General features: G+C 42.1%; 1 protein-coding gene across 4 annotated transcripts in view; it reads right to left on the bottom strand.

Annotated features, from left to right (window-relative positions):
- WDR36 (WD repeat domain 36) overlaps window positions 1-17,275 on the bottom strand; it is a 61,730-nt gene extending 44,455 nt beyond the window's left edge. Inside the window, exons 1-5 of one of the 4 annotated variants that reach the window (XM_065550302.1) lie at window positions 16,993-17,275; window positions 6,663-6,690; window positions 4,277-4,377; window positions 3,679-3,796; window positions 2,180-2,312 (exon numbers count right to left, since the gene is read on the bottom strand). In XM_065550302.1, coding sequence (XP_065406374.1) covers window positions 2,180-2,312; window positions 3,679-3,796; window positions 4,277-4,333 — 308 coding nt within the window. In that variant the 5' untranslated portion in view covers window positions 4,334-4,377; window positions 6,663-6,690; window positions 16,993-17,275. Of the gene's footprint in view, window positions 1-2,179; window positions 2,313-3,678; window positions 3,797-4,276; window positions 4,378-6,662; window positions 6,691-9,087; window positions 9,540-9,562; window positions 9,861-16,992 lie in introns of those variants that run through there. The other 3 variants (XM_005281634.5, XM_065550303.1, XM_065550304.1) reach the window with 3 other exon arrangements.
- Window positions 17,276-19,186: the final 1,911 nt, after the last annotated feature.

Here is a 19,186-nt window from a genome sequence, read left to right as displayed (position 1 = left end):
AGTATTAAAATACATATAAAAATAAATTAAAAAGAACAAACTCATTAAAACTATATATAATTGAAGGGTTAAAAATCTATGTGCATTTTATATAACAACCTGATATATGGATTGTGCCAGCTCTTTTCCAGACCCAAAGTCCAGAGTTTGGTCAAGAGACCAGAGGCCTAGCAAATAGTGATTAGCTAAGAGAAAGCAGAATAAACAAGATAACATTGCCTTTGCTAAGATACGCTTGGTCAGTAGAAATGCCAGATGTTGAAGCAATAACTGAAAAATTATGTTTCAAATTGAACAAAGAATCCCTGTTCCTATTGTGTTAGTTTCTTCTGTAGGGAAGATGTTCTTCCCACAGATCCAACCTTGAGTTTATGAAAGGTTGGCACATGTCAGTATAAGATATGGCATCCTCCCACCTCCCTTTCCAAGGGACACAAAGGAGACCATCTTTATTGCCATACACTTTCACTGTTTCTTTATTTTAACCCCTAGGAATGTACCTGTTGGACAATCAAAGGAGTTGCTCCATTCCTATGGATCCCAAATCAGAATTTTATATATATATATATATATATATATATATATATATATATATATATATATATATATATATATATATATATATATATATATATATATATATATATATATATATATATATATATATATACACACATACACACACACACATACATATATTATACTAATAACATTTTATCAAAGTATTAATTAAATGTTAACTTGCTAACTTGAGACCATGTGCGGAGACATTATGTAACCCGTTAACCATTGGCTAATGTGCTATCTTGTCTTGCTGCAAAACCTATCCCGGGGTGTGGAACTGTCAACCCGTCACTTTCCCCTGCCCAGGGAAAATCTATATATTCCATTGTAATCAACTGATTGACAGTGTCTCTGAGCCTAATAAGCAAGGTGACACTCCGCCAGCGCTGTGCGTAATAAACTCCTATGCTTGACCCCTATACGGGTTGGATTCCTTCAGTAGTCACTGATTAACACTTATTTTGCCTGCACAGTCTTTAAAGAATTTAAGTTATTTTAAAAAATTAAGTTCCTAGCTCTGGCTGTGAAGATATTCTAAACATGTCCCAATGCAGTGGCAAGTCTGCAAGCAAATACAGATATTGTTTCAGTCTAAGGGACAAATGCTGCTTCCCTTCACACAGGAATGGAAGGCCCTAAAATACAGCAGAGCTTCCACTCTGCAAGGATGAGAGGAAAGAGGGAAGAAAACATAGTAGTCTGTATAAGAGGACTCCACATAGTGGAGTTTTGTGGTTTGGCAGAAAGAGTGCAGATGAGCAGCCTGGAGATTTGCTACCATATGAATTCACACACCTACTCAGCCCACCACCCAAGAGAGAAAAGGCCTACCAGCTACTACAAAAGCCATGAGTTGTAATTATGGCCTTTTGTATTAATGTGATTACTGAAAGGCAATGGGACTTGGCGTCCTCAGTGCAGATGTCATTTTTGAAAATTGCACTTTGGAGAACTGGAATGTACAACTCCCTCCACCTCAACAACTTCTACAATGCAATTACGTGTTTTTAATTTCAGATGCCTGTACTGGCAAATTGGGGCAAAGTAAAACAAGTTGAATCTACAACAGGGCAGTGCCTCCAATCAGCAAGTCTCTTCCCCACCTTGAATTACTGTAGTAGAGCGTGAGGAGACAATCTGAGTAGTGATCTCAGTCCCAAATCCTGCAGCAGCTGAACAGGTGCGAAACCTTCCTCCCCACACTCAGCTAGGTATATCCTCCTCATGGGCCCACTCAGTGGCTAGACAACAATTTTAAGGGGGAGGAGTTCTACAACTACTTCCTCTGCCATACTTCAACAGATAGACAACTAGCTAAAATGCTGAGTGGGGTCAGGGTTGGGAAATGAAAGCAAGGAAGATTACTGAAGAAACCTGCACAATCCCTGTTACTTCACAGCAAAAAAAATCCTGGCTTGAAAAAATAGCATTTTCAGTCACATACGAGAGGCAACTGTATTGCCCATATTTCTGAAAACAACACTGAGGGGCTCTTCTGTTGAAGGAATTAGAAAAAATAGACCTGCATTAAGAGATCGTTTTATTTAGAAAATGTTAAAACTCAGTATAGCTCCACCTGGAGAGTGAAATGTACTTAAAGAATAAAGAATCTTACTTGGATTTTACATTCCATAACTGCAGGCTTCCTTGTTCACTGCCAAGGAGAATTTTATTTAAGTAGGTACTTGGATGCATAATTGCAGAAACTGCAAAAACAGCCTTATCAAAATTCAGTTGTAGGTATTCTTCTGCAGACATAAGAAACTGTGTTAGTTATGCTACCATTACAAACATTCCAAGTTAGCCATTCTTTGCAAATTTTTAAGAAATTTGCATTTCATCTTTTACATGCACAAATGGGAAGAAGTCCTCACAACTGGGATTTCTTCCCTGAAAGCACCAGAAACCTCATATGAACCTGACTCATCTCGTGGCAAGTTATGTAGCTTACTTTATAGTGCCCCGCAGAACAGATTTATATCATTATAAAGGATTCTTATTGTGCTTTCTGAGCAGAACATCTCACTTGATTATCATGTCTTCTGTTTACATTATAACAAAGTCTTGTTAATACATGAACGCCAACTTAGAAGCGTAGTAATTATTTTAAAAATTGTTAAACGCCACAGACCACCATAAGAGAACCTGTCAGGCTAATGAGTCATTGCCCAATACCAAAATCGGAGAATTCTTTGAAAAGAAAGAATTAAGCCACCGAAGTGTGATCCCACCTAGCAGTGAGCCATCAAAACCTTATTTAAACTTAGCACAATTAGACTTTATAATTTCAATGGATAATATTTTTAAACAATTTTTTTCTATTACCTATTTAAATTTTCACAGTTGTGGGAAACTATGGGAGGGGTCAGGCAACAGGGGTAGACAATTATTTAATAACGGACAGATTAAAAGAGTTGAAGTTTTATAACCGTTAAAACAAATTGTCAACACCACAAGCCAAAATACACAAAGTAAATGCCTTAAATCAAAAGTCTAAGAAGTTCTCAAGCAGGACTTTTCTTACTCTGCATATCTGTAAGTTTTCAAGCATCATTGATGGAAATATTTTTTCATTGGTTTGCGCACATACGGTGAAATCAACATTTATTGATAAAAATCTAATCCTTTCAAACCTATCCATTTAATAGCATGAAAAGCTACTGACAACTAAAAAACTCAGCACTTGATCTTTTTCTGCTGCCCAGAAAGCAAGCAATTTCCATGCCATACCCAGTGTCATAGATAACGTGACTGAAGAAATTTTAGGACTCCACATGACACCAAACTTCTTTCACCACAACTCTCATGAACAAAGGGAATGTTAAGAGATACCAATTATCTATAAGTAGACCTCTGCACCACATGCCTCTCTCCAACCCTTTCTCCTCCTGAAGTCAAGGGAGCTTTGAATGGGTGCAGGGGTCCACCAATGAAGCTCACTGCAGGATCAGGATTTCAAACATTAATGTAACAACCGTTTTATTTTGCCTTAAGAAAATTAAGAACTCTGGCATAAGCATTAAACAAGTTGTCTTACATTATCAAATGCTTACAACTTTTATCACATACTACAGATAGTTTGGACAGTTACAGAATGAGGAAATAGTGACTCACCTTCTGATTGTACATCCCAAACAATAAGAACATTATCAATATCCACAGAGATGACATGATCACCAAATGGCTGCAAAAGGTGAATTTCTCCTTTGTGACCATCATATATATGAACCACCTATGATTTCAAAGTACACATTTCAGTAAACCTTTTCACATATTGTAATATTTTAGTATATTACTTTAACGATAGCAACTACCTGTAACAGAAACCCATTAATACACATTATACTGTATTTTATCTAGTAAATATACACCTTTGTTAAGTCTCATTTATGATAGCTTCCTTGTGAGAAAGTGTACTTGGCAAATCTTTTTTGTCATAGTTTTAATTGTATTTTAACTTTTGTGTCCTGAAGATTATTTCTTTATCAGAGCACTGTCATTTTATAAGTGTCACAGCCCAACCATTGTAGAATTTGTCCTTAAACCTTTCTTATTTTAACTTATCCATTGTTATTGCTGAGCATTGTGAGGCTATTGTTCCCAAAACTTGTGAAATTAAATTGCAGTTGATAGGAATAAGTGACTTAAGTAAGAAAACATATCAATATTGGCTTAGTGTCTGGTTATTACACAATAAATAAGTTATAAAAACCTCTTTGTTCCGGGCAAAAGCATGGAGAAGATTGCCATATGAAGCGAAGACCAACATTCGGTCTGCTGCCAAACAAGTAATGTCTTGTAATAAAGCATTACCTATGAATAAAGAAGGGAATAAGTTTGACAATTTTCATTTTCACAATAAAAAATGTCTTACAACATATCAACATATTCATGATTGCAAATTACCAATAACAAATTAAGGTATGTCAGGAAGAAGATTATCATCAAATACTGTCTTTGGGCAACAAGTGGCTAAATTATGAGAAATGTTTTCCTAGAAGTGAACACAACGAGAAAATATGTAGGAAACACTGTGAGTTAGGGCATGAATTAACTTTTAAAATATTCTGCATTATACATTACAGAAGCTACCCAAAAATAACAAGACTCCTACAGCCCATGAAAATGGAGCATATAATACGAGTGAAACAAAAAAGTGTCAACTATTTTTGGATTTGTCATCAAGTCTTAAGAGAGCTACTAGCGCTGCCTACAATTAAGGTTGCTTGACACACCCCATTATAAAACCCCCACTGTCACTGGCTAATACCTTTGCCATCCTTAAATCATTTGGACTGAAATTTTCCATGCTGAGCGTCTGCTTCAGGTTAACTACTACTTAAAAGTTTTAGCTAACACAGTTCTGCTGTTTCCAAGAATTAGATTACTAGAACACACATTGTTTTGACTATATTAATTTTCCCCCCACAAAATGGTTTCATTTGGAAGCTCTAATCAGGGCCGGCTCTGGCTTTTTTGCCGCCCCAGGCAAAAAAGCCTCCCGCCGCCCCCCGGCGGGGAGCGCCGGGAGGAGGGCGGCCCCGCTCTCCCCGGTTGGCTGGAGCAGGGTGGCCCCACTCTCCCCAGCCGGCCAGAGCGCCGGGGGAAGGGCAGCAAGCCTGGCCGGGGCCCCGCTCTCCCCGGGTGAGCGCTGCCCCCCTCCAGGTGCCGCCCTAAGCACATGCTTGGTAGGCTGGTGCCTGGAGCCGGCCCCGGCTCTAATGCCCCCATGCTTTGGAGCAGGGACTCAAAATCTGGAAGGGGGGTGGGATTAGCGGGTTCTGTCTGTACTGAGCATGCTTCAGTGTGGGGCTGCAAGTCTGAGTAGGACTTTCCCTGTAATTATTCCACCTGTCATCCAGCAGGCTTCTGTGGCACTGGGCATAGGAAGAGAGCAGAGAGATTGAGTGCACAGAAGAGACAATGCTCCTGCTGCTTGTGCCCAGGCAGTAAGGAGGAGGAAGCAGCCACACTGAAATGCAGAGGAATGAGGCTTGGCCTACACTTAAAAACGTAGGCTGGCATACCTATGGTGCTGAGAGAGAGGAAAAATCCACCCCTCGACTGTCGTAGCTAAGCTGACGCAACCCCAAGTGTAGAAGCAAGTAGGTCGATGGAAGACTGGTTTCCTTGACATAGCTACCATTATTTGGGGAAGTTGTGCTCCTACACTGACAAAAAAAACCCTTCCATCACTGTAGGCCTGCCTCTACAATATGGGGTTATGATGACATAGCTACAGCAGCACAGCTATGTCACAACAGTCCCTATAGAAATGGCCTGAGAATTAGGGTGGGAGTGGGTGTTGCAGGAGACAAAGAGAAGTGAAGCTGATAGGGGAGTGAATAAGGCTGATCCAAGTAGGTGAAGCAGGAACCTATTGTGTGGGGGAGGGTTTGCATAGGAGTGTGGGCAGCAGGAGTTTGGAGGAGTGGATAGGTGCAGAGAATTCTGAGGGAATTCTGCGCCAAAAAATTAAAAATTAGGCACACAATATTTTAAAATTCTGCAAATTTTATTTGTCAATAAATAAATGTGGCTCCAGCATGCCAGTGGGGAACACAGGGCACTGGCTGCACTGAAGTGGGAGATTACCGGGAGGGAGGTGGGAGGTTTAGGGTTCAGGGACTCGGCAGTGAGGCTGCACCTGATCCTGACACAGTGCAAGGGCTGGGCCTGCCCCAGAAACACCCCAGGGCCCTGCCCCTCTGCGCCAGGTGAACCAGGTGTGGGTGAGCAGGCTCAGCCCAGCAAGATCCAATAGTGTGTTATGTAAGACCTGGGGCTACATATAGGTTAAGAAATCTTGAATATCTACCCATTCACTGAACAAGGGTAGTGTACTGTGGAAAAATATGTGATCATCTAATTAAAGACTTTATCATAGCACATACCAAGGGCACAGAATTAAGATTGCACGGCATTTCCTAACATTTAAGTGCTTGAGTCTACAACCTTAATATTATTTTAATATACTTTGACATAGCTAGTTATAGATAAGATTTGCTTCCTATTACACAATTCATGTCTATACAGATGTGTTAGCTGTTTGGGGGAAAAAAGTAATTTGCATTATGTAGAACAAACTGTATACTTACTAACAGCAACTATACCAAGTTTCTTTACCTGTTAAAAAAAAATAAATAAATAAAAAGATGGATCTTTAGTAGTTTTCTGCTCTGAATTTCCTACAAATACAAATCCAGCATTCTAGAAACATTAGCATTTGCAAATTCAGAACTATGCATGAAAAAGGTCCTCCTGCACATGATCTGACTAGAAACCAAAGTGTAAAACCCCAGCAGACACAGGGCCAAATCATACTCCCAATCACTGAACTTCTTCATAATCATCTCATCTGGGAGACAAGATTTGCCTTTTCCAGCATGGAGCAGGTCCTTAACCTTAAGGCACACCAAGATCCAAAGAAAATTCTGTGGAGATCAAAACATCTGCAAAGGGCTGGTATATATGTACAAAAGTGCTGGGTGGCTAGATCCACAAATGTCTTAGGCACCTAACTTCCAATTTAGACACTCCCCAAATCCAACATTTAGGTGCCACTGAGATCCTCAAAACGCATGCTCAGCTGCCATCTAATTCTTTAGGCACCCAAGTCTCCATATGCCTTTCCACCATTAAAGTTTCCCAGGAATACAAGTTTCCACAAGCCCACGATCCACAAGCCTTGTTACCCTGTCAAATCATGTAAAACCATTCCCTTGTTCTTGACAAATCCATGTTGACTGTTCCTTATCACCTTAGTATCTTCTAGGTGTTTGCAAATGGATTGCTTATTTGCTCCATTATCTTTCCAGGTACTGAAGTTAAACTGACACGTCTATAATTCCCTGGATAATCTTTATCCCCCTTTTTATAGATTGACACTATATTTGTCCTCTTCCAGTCCTCTGGAATCTCTCCCATCTTCCATGAGTTTTCAAATACAACAGCTAATGGCTCAAATATCAACTCAGTCAGCTCCTTGAGTACTCTAGGACAGTGGTCTCCAAAGTTGGGTGTGCATACCCCAGGGGGTGCACAAGAGGATCCTTGGGGGTGCGCAGCAGGAGGAGTGCTTTTTTTTTTTTGCGCTTTGGCAGTTTTGGGCGGGAGTCTGAGCAGCTTTTTTTTTTTTCTTTGGCAAAAATGGTAGAACCGGCGCAGCAGGGGGTGCATACTCAAAAATTTTTTACTGATAGGGGTGCGCGATCAAAAAAGTTTGGAGACCACTGCTCTAGGATGTATTTCATCAGGCTCTGACAACCTGAAGACATCTAGTTGTCCAAGTAATTTTTAATTTCTTTTTCCCGTTTTAGCCTCTGATCCTTCCTCATTTTCACTAGCATTCACTATGTTAGATGTCCAATCACTACTAATCTTTTTGGTGAAACCCGAAACAAAAAAATATAATTTAGCACTTCTGTCATTTCCACATTTTCTGTTACTGTCTTTCCCCATCTCCTTGAGTAATGGGCTATCCTGTCCTTCCTCTTAGTTCAAATATATTTGTAAAATGTTTTCTTGTTACCCTTTAAATCTCTAGCTAGTTTAATCTCATTCTGTGACTTAGCCTGTCTAGTTTTGCTCCTACATGTGTTTTGCTCGTGTTGTTTTTTATAGTCATTCTTCATAATTTGTCCTCATCCCCACTTTTTTGTGGGACTCTATTTCTGAGTTTCAGATCACTGAAGATCTCCTGGTTAAGCCAGGATTGTCTCTTGCCATACTTCTTATCTTCCCTACACAGTGGGACAGTTCAAGTTACTCTTGAACGCTTAATAATGTCTCTTTGAAAAACTGCTAACTTCTTGAACTGTTTTTCTCCTTAGACTTCCTTTCCATGGGATCTTACCTACCAACCCCCTGAGTTTGCTAAAGTCTATCTTCTTGAAATCCATTGTCTTCACTCTACTCTTTTTCATCTTACCATTCCTTAGAACAGGGGTGAGCAAACTATGGCCATGGGTCGGATCCAGCCCGCAAGCCGTTTTAAAACGTCCCCTGAGCTGCACCATGCGGCTCAGCCCCGCTCCGGCCGGGGCGCTGGGTCAGGGGCCACACCACGCAGCTCGGCCCCACTCCGGCCGGGGCGCTGGGTCAGGGGCCGCACCACGCAGCTCGGCCCCACTCCCCTGAACCTCTCCTCATGCCCCAACCCCCTGCCCTGATCCTCCCTCCCACTCGCTAAACCACTCGATCCCAGCCTGGAGCACCCTCCTGCACCCCAAACCTCTCATCCCCAGCCCCACCCCAGAGCCCATACCCCCACCCTAATTTTGTGAGCATTCATGGCCCTCCATACAATTTCTATTCCCCGATGTGGCCCTTGGGCCAAAAAGTTTGCCCACCCCTGCCTTAGAATCATGAACTCTATCATTTTATGATCAGTTTCACCCAAGATGCCATTTACTTTCAAATTCTCCACCAGTTCCACCCAATTTATCAAAAATCAAACCCAGAACAGCCTCTCCCCAGTAGCTTTTTGCCACCAAAGCACTCCAAGAACTCTCATTTACTTACAAGTCACTTTTTGTGTGATTAAATTAACTCTCTGGATGATGTGGCCCAAGTGGGGCATTTGAGGAGAGCATTACAGTACAGAAGAAAATCTGCACAGATCTAGAGGAAGGTGCTGTGGCGCCCATACTGATCCTGGAAAACAGAGAAGCGGAGGGCTTCCGAGCAGGAGGCTGCACAGTGTGGGTGTCACAGACTTACGCTTTGTTTTCACTTTTCCCTGCTTAAAAATGTGGGTGAGGAGATGGGGGAGTTATTACAACAGCCGTGTAAAATCCTAAATGGAAACAAGGCACCTTGTAGGTCGAGGAAGCTGGGCCGGGAGAGGGGGCGCGGCTTGTACCGCCAGTGGGGCGGGGACTGGGGCGATCACGCATACTGCAGGACAGGAGGGGGCCTGGGAGCTCGGGGGGGTCACTCACGCTGCGGGGGAGAGGGGAGCCACATGATCCGACGGGGGAGGGGGTGTGTCACTCACGTTGTAGGTGTGGAAGCTCCTCCCCGCGGCGGTGAGCAGGTAGAACTCGCGGTGGCGCTGGTGGTAGCGCAGCACGTGGGGCAGGTGGTTGGAGTAAAGGCCGAGAGCGCGGAAGCCCGAGAAGAGCGCGCTGCCGCCACTGCCGCTGCCCCCGCCGGGGGCCGCCCTCACCGCGCTGCCCGCACGCGACATCCCCCAGGCTGGGCCGCCGGCGCCCGCACCCACAAACGCACGCGTCCGACCAAGTGCACAGCGGAAACAACCCCGCCCCTTCCGGCGCCGCCGGCTCTTGGCAACAGCCCAGCGGCCCCGGAGCGTCAACGAAAGCTCCCCCCCCGCGCCTGCGTCCGCGCGCTCCGCGTTCCGCGTTCCGCCTTCCGCGATTGGGGAGAGAAAGACCCCCCCAATCGCGTCTGCGCAGGCGCTGCCCCCTGCCCGGCGGCTAGTTTCCCGTCGAGCTCCACGTGCCGTAGCCAGTGTTCGCATCACCGCGTTCTCTGAGCCGTACTCCAGCGCGCCCATCCTCGTGGCTCCTGACACCGTGTCCCTACGCGCGGTCCTATGCCAGCCCCACCCACCTGCTCCCAGATCGGGCCGCCTGAGATCCGACTAATGAAATGGGGGCTCCCGTCCCAGGCGACGGGCTCAGACTTTGCTCCACAGCCACCAGGGCTCGGATCTTGTTTATTTAAAGGTGCAAGTCTCATCACCTGACTCCAAAAGCTGAGGCTTTGAGAAAAACAACAAATATTACCAGACTTGAAAAAAGCAGGAGAGTGAGCCCCAACGCCGTCATGGGGAAAAGCATCTGTCAGTTTTGTATGATTACAGTCTATTTGTTAATCACTGACATTGTGTCCCGTCCTGCATGAGATGCAGATAACAGCCCAGTCCTGCAAACTTGCATAGTGTTTGATGCTAACATTAGCCATCCCCATTGATTTTAGTAGGACCCTTCACGGAAATAAGAATTCAATGATATTCAGTATGATTGAGTTTTTAGGTTTCAGAGTAGCAGCCGTGTTAGTCTGTATCCGCAAAAAGAACAGGAGTACTTGTGGCACCTTAGAGACTAACAAATTTATTAGAGCATAAGCTTTCGTGGGCTACAGCCCACTTCTTCAGATGCATATAGAATGAAACATATATTGAGAAGATATATATACACACATACAGAGAGCATGAACAGGTGGGAGTTGTCTGACTAACTCTGAGAGGCCAATTAAGTAAGTGAAAAAAAAAAAACCTTTGAAGTGATAATCAAGATAGCCCAGTACAGACAGTTTGATAAGAAGTGTGAGAATACTTACAAGGGGAGATAGATTCAATGTTTGTAATGGCTCAGCCATTCCCAGTCCTTATTCAATCCTAAATTGATTGTATCTAGTTTGCATATCCATTCCAGCTCAGCAGTCTCTCGTTGGAGTCTGTTTTTGAAGTTTTTCTGTTGTAAGATAGCCACCCGCAGGTCTGTCATTGAATGACCAGACAGGTTAAAGTGTTCTCCCACTGGTTTTTGAGTATTATGATTCCTGATGTCAGATTTGTGTCCATTAATTCTTTTGCGTAGAGACTGTCCGGTTTGGCCAATGTACATGGCAGAGGGGCATTGCTGGCACATAATGGCATATATCACATTGGTAGATGTGCAGGTGAACGAGCCCCTGATGGTATGGCTGATGTGATTAGGTCCTCTGATGATGTCACTTGAATAGATATGTGGACAGAGTTGGCATCGGGCTTTGTTACAAGGATAGGTTCCTGGGTCAGTGTTTTTGTTCAGTGATGTGTAGTTGCTGGTGAGTATTTGCTTTAGGTTGGGGGGTTGTCTGTAAGTGAGGACAGGTCTCTCTCCCAAGATCTGTGAGAGTGAGGGATCATCTTTCAGGATAGGTTGTAGATCTTTGATGATACGCTGGAGAGGTTTCAGCTGGGGCTGAAAGTGACAGCTAGTGGTGTTCTGTTATTTTCTTTGTTGGGCCTGTCTTGTAGGAGATAACTTCTGGGTACTCATCTGGCTCTGTCAATCTGAGCCATTACAAACATTGAATCTGTCTCCCCTTGTAAGTATTCTCACACTTCTTATCAAACTGTCTGTACTGGGCTATCTTGATTATCACTTCAAAAGGTTTTTTTTTTCCACGTACTTAATTGCCCTCTCAGAGTTGGTAAGACAACTCCCACCTGTTCATGCTCTCTGTATGTGTGTATATATATCTTCTCAATATATGTTCCATTCTATATGCATCCGAAGAAGTGGGCTGTAGCCCACGAAAGCTTATGCTCTAATAAATTTGTTAGTCTCTAAGGTGCCACAAGTACTCCTGTTCTTATTGAGTTTTTAGACACCCTCTGGTGTCCCAAGGAGTTTATGATCTAGATCGGATTGATGGTTTTTCCCCTTAGTTTCACACAAATCACATTCTCTAGGGTTGCCACCACTGAGGTACCAAAAAGCCAAAACAAAACACAACGTCCGGGATGATCCTGAGCCCAAAAAACTGAACAGATGGTGGTGTTTACTGAGCACCCTTATACATTTCCCAGGACAGCTGCTACCTCCAAAAAGGGACAAGTATGGAAAAACATGGACAGGTGGCTACCCTAATTCTCAGCATGTTATTGTTGTGTTATTTACTTCAGAAATATTTACTCCAGAATAGCTTCAATGGACAAATCTTTGTAACAGAGAAAAGAAAAGCTGAAAACTAAAGAAATAATGGTTGTCAAGACCTGCCTAATCTCAGGCTTTTGACCTGAGACTCATGCTTTTGGAGGATTTTTCCAGGCCCATGGAACTGTTCCCAGAACCTCAAGCCTTTTGTGGGTGCCATAGCTGTAGTTGCTGCAAAAGCTGTTAGTACAGATACAGCAGCCATACATGTGGTTACAGGGGGTCTAGATTAATTTCCAACAGGCTGCAAATAATAGATGCATTCTTGGGCTTCAGTATTAATTCACCTAAAATAGGTGAGAGATAGTGTTTTCCTGATTTTTCTTTAGAATATATTTTGTACCAATGTATTTTGAGACGACAAATAGAATCACAGGAAGAAGAACAAGCCACTCAGAAGGAAGATCTCTATTTCCCATTGTAGAGATGTATGGCTGACACCCTAAATGGAAGGGTTGGTGGTGGGAAGAAAAGAGATCCACTAAGAGGAAGCTTCATTAATGCAGAATTAAGGTGGTGTCTCGTACCCTTCCAGAACATTTTTTGGGTACACTTGGCTTCTGAAGTTCTATGGTTTAAAGTGAAGGGGAGGTTAAGATGGAAAGGGTGGAGGGGATGCTATTTTGGGTATGTGGTTTGGGAGAAGAGAGGCACACCAGTCTTCTCTTACATGCTTAAAGTTATTGTAACCACTAGACTAGTTTGAGTATCATTTTCAATGGTGCTCCTCCATCGGTTTAGTGGGTGCCATGGAGTAAATGTTGAGTGACTGAGATCACTTTGAGCACATTCAGGGGCATGGTTTGATCTGCAGTGCTGCACAAAAGACTTGGTTAAATCTGCCAACATTAAGAAATGCTATGGGGCGGGGGGTTGTAGGGGACGGGGAGTTATATCTCTGGGATCCCTTTTGCGAATGCCCCCAAATTTGGATCAATAACCCTACCATAAACCCACCTGAGGCATATCACATTTCAAAGCATTACAAGAAGCATGTGGATTTTAGAGCAACTTTAACAGTCAATCTTTAAACAGAAAGATGTTCTCAATCTTTATTATGGCACAGCTGGCATTCTGTTATAATGAGAAGGGCCATGTCTACACTATGCAGACTATAACGACATAGCTACCACACTGTAGCTATGCTGGCATAATCCTGTAGCACAGATGCGGAAGGGGTTCTTCAATCAATATAGGAACACCACCTGACCCAAAATTAAAATTTTTTAATTAATAAATCCTTACATTATGGTTGTAAGATATTTGTTTAGCAAATTGTACGTTAAAGGTTTTTACAAAATAAATTAAAAACATTTAAAATTTGAATTAAAAAAATCATTTGTAAAATTTACAACTTTACAAATTTGCATCATTGGTAATAAATATTTCTAAACCCTATTTTTTTATATTTATATAACTCCTCAATACTGCCCGTAGTTCTTGAAGTCTGTGCTTCTCACATGGTTGTGCTCTCAGAGATCTCTTTCGCTTTTTCATTCGATGGATATTGGATCTAGGTTCTTGACATTCAACATGCTGCTGACCATGAGAGCAGAGATCAGTGAATTATACTTTAAACTGTAATCACATTTTACAGGGTTGATCAAAGACACTGGCTAATGGTTTTCCCACCAAAGTCAGTGGGAGTTCTGGCTGTACAAAGAATGCTAGATCAAGCCCCAAGAGTGATTTTCATACTGATGCTGTTTCTTCTTACATCTAAAAAATAATCAGTCTGCTGTGCATTTCTGATTGTAAAGGATTTGTGCAAAGACGATATTCATCTTGAGTTATAATTCAGATTAAATTGTTAGTTTCTTCCAATAGTTTGGCCAATAATATTCATTCTAAAATGCTAACTTCCTTTTGTGATACATGAGAACTTAATACATTCAGAGGAAGCACAAGAAAAATAGCATAATTATTATGAACACTGGAACATAGCTGAAAAATAATGACTTTAATTAACAATATTAAAACCCACCACATCACAATTCACTGGGGGTGAAATTCACCCCATGCACAGAGGTAAATAGGACCTAAATGGCACATAGGTCTTGTGCTAGCTGAACTGCATTTGGGACTCTGAACAACAACATATATTGAGCAGATTATCCTAGGAGTGCAATCCTACTTGTTGAAATTGGTGAGATTTTGCCGGTCTCTTAACAGGAGCAGTACTGAGCTTTTCTAGTACAGAAAGGATTGTGTTTGTTGCCACAAAAACTGAATACATGAGGCAGTGGGGGAAAGCTGCGTTTAAAGAGAGTATTTTTGTTTTTTACTTACAAAAGGCCAAATCCTGTTTTCTTGAGTGAGGTAAACAGCCTCTTTGACTACTTGCATGAGTACAACAAGCAGGAGGTTAGTCCAAATACAGTAAAACTTCTACAGAACCCAGCCCCTATCTTGAGCATCAACATTAAAGTATCCCCAAGGTTTCCATCAGCCTTCATTATATTCCTTTCAACCTTTAATTAAAAGCCACTTCTGCCAGGCAGTAACTTAAGGTGTGGTTATGTTCTAAAACATGACACTGCAAAAACAGCATTGAACAAATTGCTGGGTTTACACAGAGGTTTTTAACATCTCACTAACTTCCAGCACTGGAAACTCAACCTGGGTTCAGAAAGTCAAGCTGCTCTTTCTGGCTCATACATCACCAGTTGTAATCAGTTCTGCTGCTGAAGTTTAGAGGCAAATTCTGTCTCTGAGACCATGGAGGTGCCCTTGTCAGTGAACAAGAGCGGTTCAATAGCACAAACCGGACAGGATTAGAGGGAGGCAATGCAGGGGATACACACCACCTTCATGGCACAGCATCGTCATCCTCATCAGCGATGGACTACCAACACATGGCATAGCCCTCTCACAAAGTGGGGACCTCTGAATGGCCATAAACATTGAGCTGATGAGAGTGAGACCTGGGCAGGCCAGTAGATGGTTGGGGTTAAAGGATCTTGTCATTGCTTAGATCCATCCTCTTTTTGCATGTAAAGACCAGGAATCTTTACTCCCACACATCCTCTGAAACAATAGCCAGACTATTTGTCCTTTAGTTAATTCTGTCTACTGTGCAGGAGCCATAATAGAACCTGGTTCACTCTCCCATAGTTGTAGTGGTTTTGCGTGCTAATAAGAATGAAAAGTTGTAAACAACTTATTTTTGTCAGTAAAAGGAAGAAACTGTGATTCGGCATGTGGAAGGGGAGCAGCTCTGAATGAGAAGACACTATTTTTACATGGTCACTTTACTGATCTTAGCTACTTTCTAACCTTATGTCTACACTAGAATTTTTACTTCCATTTAATTGATAGCTAACATGTGTGCACAGGCTAATCTGGACTCCCCTACATGTTTGTTCTGTGCTAAAAATTGTTTTTGGTTTCCCCGAAAGATCAGCCCAGTGTTAACCACTTCCAGCTAGTGGGTAATTAACAAGGTCCAATTAAAATATACATAGTAAAGGCAAGCCCAAAGATAGAATCATAGAATATTAGGGTTGGAAGAGAACTCAGGAGTTCATCTAGTCCAATCCTCTGCTCAAATCAGGACCAACACCAACTATCATCCGAGCCAAGGCTTTGTCAAGCCTTAAAAACCTCTAAGGGTGGAGATTCCACTACCTCCCTAGGTAACCCGTTCCAGTGCTTCACCAACCTTCTAGTGAAATAGTGTTTCCTAGGATAGGATTGACTATCTTGGAAATCAGACATAATATGCGTGGAAAAGCAGGGGGGAAATAATAGCCATAGGATACACTACAGATTAATTTTTTGGGGAAAAAGCAGGATGTCAAACATATTTAAGCTGAAAAGGAAAAAGATTTCCTCCGAGACTCCTCTACACAGGCAAAAATAAGACCCGTAATTCATTACTGGTGTTACTCCATAAACAATAGAAACAATAAAAACTGTAGTATAGACAGGACTCAGATGGATTTAGATATTTTTACCACTTTTCTATAGTTTCCGCTGTTGATATTATCAGTTTGCCAGTAGGGAATTAAGAGTCTGATTTGAGTAAACAAGACCGGAGAGGTACGGTGCTGCAGAACAGTGTTCTGGGACGACCAGGTGTCTGCATCTGAATGAAACCTCTGGGAAAGAATCAATTATCTATGGGCAGGGCCGGTGTTACCATTTAGGCCAACTAGTCGGTTGCCTAGGATGCCAAGATTTGGGGGCACCAAAAAGCGGCACCCCAATTTTTTTTTTTTTACAGCGCCCGCTGCGCTGGGAGGGAGAGGGAGTCTGAGCCGCTGGCAGGCAGCCCAGGGGTTCCTCTGGGTCAGCGCCCCCCGGCAGCCCAGGGGAACCCCTGGGTCAGAGCTGCCGCAGGGATCCCCGGGCTGGGAGGTGGGGAGCTGCCGCGGGGGGCGCCTCAGGGTGGGGGGGGGGGCAGAGAACTGCTGCAGGGCTGAGGGTGGGGGTGCAAGAAGGAAGTTTTGCCTAGGGCCCGAAACTTCCTTGTACCGGCCCTGTCTATGGGTCTGTCTTTTTCACTTTGCTCCACGAATCTTTGGCATACTCCCTTTAGTGGAAGTATTGTCCTTTGCCTTTTTTTGATTGCCTGCGAGTCCAGCTAAGTTAGGAGCGAAATACAGAACCTCTGGCTTTAGAAGCAGCGTCAAGTAGTAAGTCATTTGCATATTTCCCAAGCTGACTTCCGAAAGTGAAAATAAGCGCTCTCCACCTTACTCAAAACATTCAAGAAGAAAATAAAGACGTGCTATAGGTTCTGTCCTGTTCTTACCTTGCCTGGGAAATAATCCGCGCAAGTTGCAGTCAGAATGTTATGAGTTAAGGTCCAGACATCCTCATTCTGTGAACCCGCTAGGCAGCATCTGATAGTGTTTTGTATACATTCCAGCAGTTCGCCTTCCTGATATGTTCGAAGAGAAGCAATATTGTGACTAGTACACTAGCGGCGCTAAAACGGTAATGGCGCATAGTACCCGATAGATGGCACCCATTATAGCTGTCCCAGCACTACTAAACCAGCTGTTCCTTATTCTTTCCTCAACCGTATTCCTTCTAAACCAACTGTCTGAAATCACTTGCTGTCTTAGAAGAAATAATCATAAATTTCTACCTTCTTCCCGCTTCCAATTACATCTTTTAACGCAGTGAGGGAGACAAGAGACACTCGGGTATCCACCCTTACATCTTCTAGTCTTTTTGTTTTGTTGTTGTCATTCAAAATAGCTTACCCACCCCATATATATATAATATATGTATATGTTATTAATAAAAAAAACAAAAGGTCGCTTACTAACGATGTTGGGATTTATTCACCTAGTTCAAACTTTTGGCTGCTCTGGTACCTCTCCATGGTACCATCATTGCACGGCTTCAGAAAGCAATGACTTACTATACTAACATACACACAACACTCACTTGTTCCCCGCATCCGTGAGAATCCTGATCATTTAGCTAGAAAGAAAGAATATCATAATCTTATGTATTAATTAACCAACAATCGGTTATAGAACTAGAGGGTCATGCAGAACAATTTAGAACAGAGAACTTTCTAAAGTATTATTATGTTTTGTATCTATTTTATACATCAATTATAATGATCTTGACAGCTGTATATACGGTTGTGTTTTCTTCCCTTATCTGGTGCCCTCAAAGATACATCATTTATCTCAGCTTATTTAGGCTATCTGCCAAAGTCCTAGCTAGAGGCGTTCAGACCTGTTTAGTTCGAAATTACATCGTGTTTTGGTTTTATATCTATTTTGCAAATCGGCTTGTCCTTATTTTACACTTTTTTATTATTCTTTTGTATTTTCTTCCTACAGCTTGTGCCTTTAGAAACATGTCACTTACCTCCAACTAGATATATATATATATATACACACAGAGAGACTGTGTCTTGCCCAACACAGCTTCATGTCACCCTGGGAAATTAGGGGAAGATTTCCCCCTCCTCTCCAAATGTATTGGAGTTATCTGGAGAAAACCGTCTTCTAAGCTTTTCAGGTCCCAGATTTACCAGTCAGCGTTTTCTAAAAGTATCTTTCGACTAACATTAAAGACAATTGTAGAAGCAGCTACTGTACCACCAGTTTCCATTTGATGCTGTAAGACAAACAACCACACCTTATAAACTCACTTTCTACGGTACCTTTTTCAGATGTACCAAGATAACGTTAAGAAATTCATCTTTTATGGCTTCATGGTTACAGTTACTGAAATTGTAAGTAGACATCAGCACTAAATCAGCAAGCTGAAGAAAGATGATCAACCTAAGGAGGACTGTTGAAGAAGAACAAGAAGGAAAAAAACAAAACAAAACAAACACCCAGCATTAGTTATCAGGAACTATATTACCAGCAACGAAACTAAAAATTTAAGAGCTATAGTTCTGTAGAATAAGTAAATCAAGTGATACTTGTTCTGAGTACTAGAGAAACATGATGATTACCCATTATGTTCTTTGAAGTTGGATTTTCAGTGCTGGGGTTCAATGCTTTGCTGGCTTCATATATATATTGTATGTATCTGAACGCCTACGGTCAATGGTATTTTCAAATGCCATAGCTGGGGCTCATTTTGATGTCTCATGCACCTCTTTTCCTGGGCTGTAAAATAGTTATTCATAGTATTGTAATGAAGTTGTGTAATTTGTAATTTAAAAAGAAATAGAGAAATCTTGTAGTACAAACAAAGTTTGTAATCCGGGGACACCTCCATAAAAAATAAGACAACTCTTGCAGTAAGTGCCCAGAGTTCAACAACTGCAGCTTGTTCCATATACCTTTGAAGCAGAATATCCATATGTATGTCTGAATAGACAGACAGATGCACACCCAATATTTGGATGCAATATATGTCGGTTTTAAAGAATACATACACACACACACATGCACACAGAGGAGGGTATAATGAATGTGCTGACATTAGTCTTTTCACGACCGTGATCAATGTTAGGGTTATATACT

The sequence above is a fragment of the Chrysemys picta genome, chromosome 6 (genome assembly GCF_011386835.1).
Source record: "Chrysemys picta bellii isolate R12L10 chromosome 6, ASM1138683v2, whole genome shotgun sequence".
In the NCBI taxonomy this organism is placed as follows: domain Eukaryota; kingdom Metazoa; phylum Chordata; order Testudines; family Emydidae; genus Chrysemys; species Chrysemys picta.
The sequence above is the reverse complement of the archived record's forward strand: the minus strand, read 5'-3'. Positions and strand labels throughout refer to the sequence as shown.